Consider the following 5000-nt stretch of genomic DNA (forward strand, 5'->3'; position numbering starts at 1 on the left):
TACCCCCTCATGTGGACACCCACAGATCCTTCACAGATGAGATACTTTCCCTGAGTACAGGCGGGGGTGTCATTATGGATTTCAGGCTTGGTGCATCAGAAAAACAGCAACACCGCACTGTTTATCTACCTCCAAGATCTCTCTGTGTAATGAGTGGTCCTGCAAGGTGTGTTTTCTTTTGAATTATTATTAGTATAATTCTGATTTCATTTGTTTTGCAAATAGCATATATAATTGCATGTCTTTCAGAGACTAAACACGCTAAAATCTTAAACCTTCATGTTTTAAAATTGGTTGGCACTCAGATCAGTATGAAATTATTTTCAGAATTGATTCAATATAAAACAATTTGCTTTGAGTCTTTCACAGTATTAGGAACTAATATGCCATATTCTAAATAGATCTGTAACTTGAATAAGAATTGAAGGTTATGAAAAAGCAGTCACATAATGTATGTACTCTACATGAGGGACATGATGTTCATGTCACTCCCTTATACTAAAAAGGTTACCAAAGTAAAAGCTCTCTTTTGAGAAGAAAAGGAAAAAAATGCAGTAGATGTATATGAAAAGGTTTAATTTTCAGATATGAGTGGACACATGGGATTTGTCCACGCATGACAGATGTTGTATCCGGAAGGAATGGTATTGCTGGACTACATCTGTGTCCTCGTCAAGAACGCATATCTTTTACCTTCAGGAAAGTTAGGGAAGGAGAATGCCATTGCAATAATTCAAGAGTATGTGACTCTACCATACAGAGTTTAGGACGTAAGTACTGTTCCCGATGGTAACATAAACTGTAACATTGTGAAGTACATGTTTTGCCTTGATTATTGATGATTAGATATAAACAGTTAGAGCTCTTCTATTACCCATGTATTTTTTTTTATTGCAGATGAACCAAATGCTGACGCTCCTTCAGATGATTCCATCTCAGATGATTTTCATGCCATGAGACTAGAGCAGCAACATGTCCTACAAGTATATGATCAAATTGCAGGACATTTTAGTACAACACGGCATAAGCCGTGGCCAAATGTTTTGGAGGTTAGTAGTGTGTTTAATTGGCATTCAGTCTATGGCATTGCATTGCCATTCTTACAAATATTTCCTGTATGAGTAGATCAATGGTAGGTTAAAGATTTTTTATTGTATACACTAGGATCTCCTGTCTAAGTTGGTCAAATGGTAATGCTAGTAGAATACTGTCCCAAATATTGCAAGTTATTAAGGTATGAAACTTTAGTTAGTAAAATCATTCTCTAATTATTTAAATAATTGGCATAAGGCTATAAAGATAATTTAGTTTTGAAATGATTATTTTCATACATTAAAATCCCATGTATAAAAGGAAAATTTTACAGTGTGATTAAAAGAGTGATGGATATTATGCATACAATGGGTCATAAATATTACTATTGACTGCAGTTTACTTTATGAGTCTAAAATGTCTCAACTGATTTTTATTGCTTTCTCTTCTTTCAGTTTGTAACCTCTTTGCCATTAGGAGCAGCATTGCTTGACGTTGGTTGTGGAAATGGCAAATATCTTGGCCATAATGAGAAAATATTTCAGGTATAGACCATCATTTTAACATCTGTTTACAATGTGTTTTTTTTTACTTTTGTAGACCACCAATTTGATATCAAATAATAGCATTTGTATTTTTGCAATGTATTTTATTTTATTGATATTTTTTGTTGGAGGGCACTAGAGGAAAATACAAAGGTAGGGTGATATTGTTTGATAGTGATAACATGATGTGTATTCTTCCAGGTTGGATGCGATACTAGTTATGAACTAATCAAGATTTGCAATACTCGTGGATTTGAAGTCTTGACCTCCAATTGCCTACAGTTACCCTATAGGGATTCTGTATTTGATGCTGTTATATGTATAGCAGTTATCCACCACCTTGCAAGTGAGGTATGTACTTGAATAGCACTTGTTATTCCTTTGCTGTCCTTTGGTTGTTGTATAAAGAAACCATTTGTGAATAGTACAAAGTGTAATTTAGCACTATCTTTGCAGGAGCGTCGACTGGCATCCCTGAAGGAAATGGCACGTATCCTCAGAACAGGTGGTCAAGGCCTGGTGTATGTCTGGGCCATGGAACAACAGAGAGGAAAAAAGAAATCAGCTTACCTCAAGCAAAATAAAGCTAATCGGAAAAACGACAGTAATGGTGAATACATGGGTGAAAATCCTGCGCATGATGCAGACAGGGTGAGCGAAAAAAGTGACAATTTCTCTGTTGAACTTAAGAAGGAAGTAATCCAAGAGTCATCAAGATCACATGCAACACAGGGTGCACCACTTCCCGTCCATGTCAACCGCACAGACTTCGTTCAGCAGGATATGTTAGTGCCGTGGAAGCTTAAACCACAGGTGAAGAAAGAAGCCAAAGAAAAGGGGAAAGGCAAGAAATTTGATAAAAGAAGTAATAAGAAATCAGACAGTGAAGATCCAAATTTAGTTACTGATAGAGATTCAGGAAAAGGTGATGTACCATCTGAATTAGTTGATGGTAACCAAGGGAACTCAAATACAGCAGTGTCAGATTCCTGTGATGCAGCAGTTGAAGGTCAGGAACCAGTTTTCCATAGGTACTACCATGTATTTAGACAGGGCGAACTTGAAGCTTTGTGTGGCAGCATAGAAGGGTTAAAGGTTGTAAAATCTTATTATGATGAAGGGAACTGGTGTGTTATATTTGAGAAAACAGGATAAAAATTGTGATACACTCTAAAATCTAATAAGGAAATATATTTCTGATATTAAATTATTAATAGAAAAAAGTAGATTCAAAAGAAAAAGAATTCCATATACTGTACAATGAAGCATAACTTGCCTGGACATGAATATTATATAATGAATTTTAAAGGTAATATATGGTTTTAAATTCCTTGTTTTTCTACTTAGAGATATATTAAAGTTGAAAGACAAACTATTTTTATTTGTGTGATTACAACTTTGTTTTCAAAAGAAAGTTTATGAGAACAGGGAAGGTTGTTTTATTTCCATCTCACATTGCAAACTGCAACAATCAGCACTTCTGGTGAGACGTGCAGATTCTGGGTATTTCATCTCAACCAATTTTCATAAGCAGTGTCTATGTGGACAAACCAAATCATATTCTGGGTATACCCCTGCCATTTTCCCCGACATCTGTGCCCCTGATTCCATGTATAGATTTGTAGTTCACCTTCATCTTTGGGAAGAAATACTTGGACAGTTTTTTAGTACATAATTTTTTGCTTCTTATTTTGCTTCTTCAGCTGCTTGATAATTCTTCATCATTCCCTTCCTCAAAGTGGGATAAAAGCCATCTGCAATCAGAAATTCAAAATTATTTTATTTGTAAGCAAGTAAATTTTTGGGATTAGGAAGAATAAATTATTAAAGTTCTTTTCCGGGCATGTAAATAATATGTTACAAAATCAGCATATTGTGAAAATAAGTAAATCATTGTCCTACAGATGATCTTCAATAAAAGTTATATACAAGATGAAGAGAAAAGAATGTAGACTACATACACCCTTAGTTTTTTCACAGAATGAAAGAGTAGGTAATGCAGGACCTTAAAGTTCTCATCGATATACTGACAACCAAATGGAGACCACAAATCGCGAATTATATGCCACACTGAAAATATATATACAAACTAAATGCAAATAAAATAAAAGGAAAACTCAACACACTTACACATATATGACTGCAATGGCGACACTCACGCTGGCCAGCACAAGAAACACGGTTCCAGGGAAGACCTCGAGAGTGCTGTTGTAGATGGCGGTGTAGGCGGGGCTGACAGCGAGAGGTAGCAGGGCCTCGCCCATGCCGATCACGGAGAACACGGCGCCCATCTCGTGCTGCACCACCAGCTTGGAGAGCGCCCCACGAGAGCACGAGATGCCCATATTTTTGCATCCTGCCAACACCACCGCTGAAGACACGTGCGCCAACGTTTAGTGCCTTTGTGTTTACATGCGTGCGTGTTTTTGGGGTGGATGTGACGGTGTCGCTGTATTTTTTGTTTTGACTCAAAGGTAGTCTCGAGTGTGATTTTATTTTGGTGCATGCGATGTATACATACCTAAGTATAAGACCCAAGATGTAGGAGCTGTGCCCATTAGAACGTCGTAGAATAGTTGCGAGATGGAGGCAATGAAGGACAACATGGTATCTCTTACGCTAAGGCGGTAGCTGAGGAAGGGCACCACCACGCAGGCCGCTGAAGGGACAGAGCGAGTTATTTTCGTTGGCATATTACTTTCTTACTTTCTAGAATTTAACGAGAACAAAGGAAACCCACTGATATTTCTTTCGCAAGTTGTGATATTAAGTTCCATTGCCGATCCTTTAATGGTTCTGATAATAGGGATGAAGGAAAGAATATACGTTATTTGATGAGAAAGGTTTACGACAATGTAGATAAAATAATTATAGAATAACATAACACACAGCTTCCATATCTTCGAAGTGTCATGTTGAAATGGGTAATTTTCAATGGATGAAGACAGTTTCAGATTCAAAGAAAGTGAGAACGAAACTACCAGATATGAAAATAAAATATTAAAATAAAAGGTAAAAAGAGAAAATGCGGGGAAACGTAGCAATGTCTGTCCAAAGCTACCTTACCTATGATAGAAATTGGAGTTTTGAATATACTCCAGACCGTGAAGTTGAAGTAATTCCAGTCATACTTCTTCCGAGTGTAAAGGAACAAAAAGGAGAAGTCGTCATCTTAGAGAACAAAAATATACAATTAGTTTTATTATATATATAATTTTGTTTTTACTCAAACTCATATTAACAACTGAGGATCAATAACCAGACCTACGGGTGGTCTTCCTATCTTTTCTAAACATTATGAAATATTAGAAACAATGCTTATTCGTAGGAGAATGGAGTAAAATACAAAAATACCGATCTGAATGAAAGTACAACGAATGAAGCAAAAACTCACCGGCAGACATCATGAAGAGAGAAATACAC

At 36.5% G+C, this 5000-nt stretch overlaps 2 protein-coding genes across 3 annotated transcripts in view; one reads left to right on the forward strand and one right to left on the reverse strand.

Moving 5' to 3' along the window:
- Nucleotides 1-3005, forward strand: part of LOC122246114 (tRNA (carboxymethyluridine(34)-5-O)-methyltransferase alkbh8) — a 7053-nt gene extending 4048 nt beyond the window's left edge. For both annotated transcript variants that reach the window (XM_043004429.2, XM_086542785.1), the window contains exons 6-11: nt 1-166; nt 586-770; nt 898-1049; nt 1488-1577; nt 1779-1928; nt 2034-3005. The exon at nt 1-166 is cut by the window's left edge and continues 3 nt beyond it. In XM_043004429.2, coding sequence (XP_042860363.2) covers nt 1-166; nt 586-770; nt 898-1049; nt 1488-1577; nt 1779-1928; nt 2034-2732 — 1442 coding nt within the window. In that variant the 3' untranslated portion in view covers nt 2733-3005. The remainder of the gene's footprint in view (nt 167-585; nt 771-897; nt 1050-1487; nt 1578-1778; nt 1929-2033) is intronic.
- LOC122246115 (putative peptidoglycan muropeptide transporter SLC46) overlaps nt 2684-5000 on the reverse strand; it is a 6181-nt gene continuing 3864 nt past the window's right edge. The window contains exons 2-6 of the mRNA XM_043004430.2: nt 4972-5000; nt 4644-4748; nt 4099-4236; nt 3708-3948; nt 2684-3331 (exon numbers count right to left, since the gene is read on the reverse strand). The exon at nt 4972-5000 is cut by the window's right edge and continues 1073 nt beyond it. Of these exons, the coding sequence (XP_042860364.2) occupies nt 3277-3331; nt 3708-3948; nt 4099-4236; nt 4644-4748; nt 4972-5000 (568 nt within the window). The 3' untranslated portion in view covers nt 2684-3276. The remainder of the gene's footprint in view (nt 3332-3707; nt 3949-4098; nt 4237-4643; nt 4749-4971) is intronic.

The sequence above is a fragment of the Penaeus japonicus genome, unplaced genomic scaffold (genome assembly GCF_977035675.1).
Source record: "Penaeus japonicus unplaced genomic scaffold, GWHDUDI00000001_assembly GWHDUDI00000012, whole genome shotgun sequence".
Taxonomy (NCBI): domain Eukaryota; kingdom Metazoa; phylum Arthropoda; class Malacostraca; order Decapoda; family Penaeidae; genus Penaeus; species Penaeus japonicus.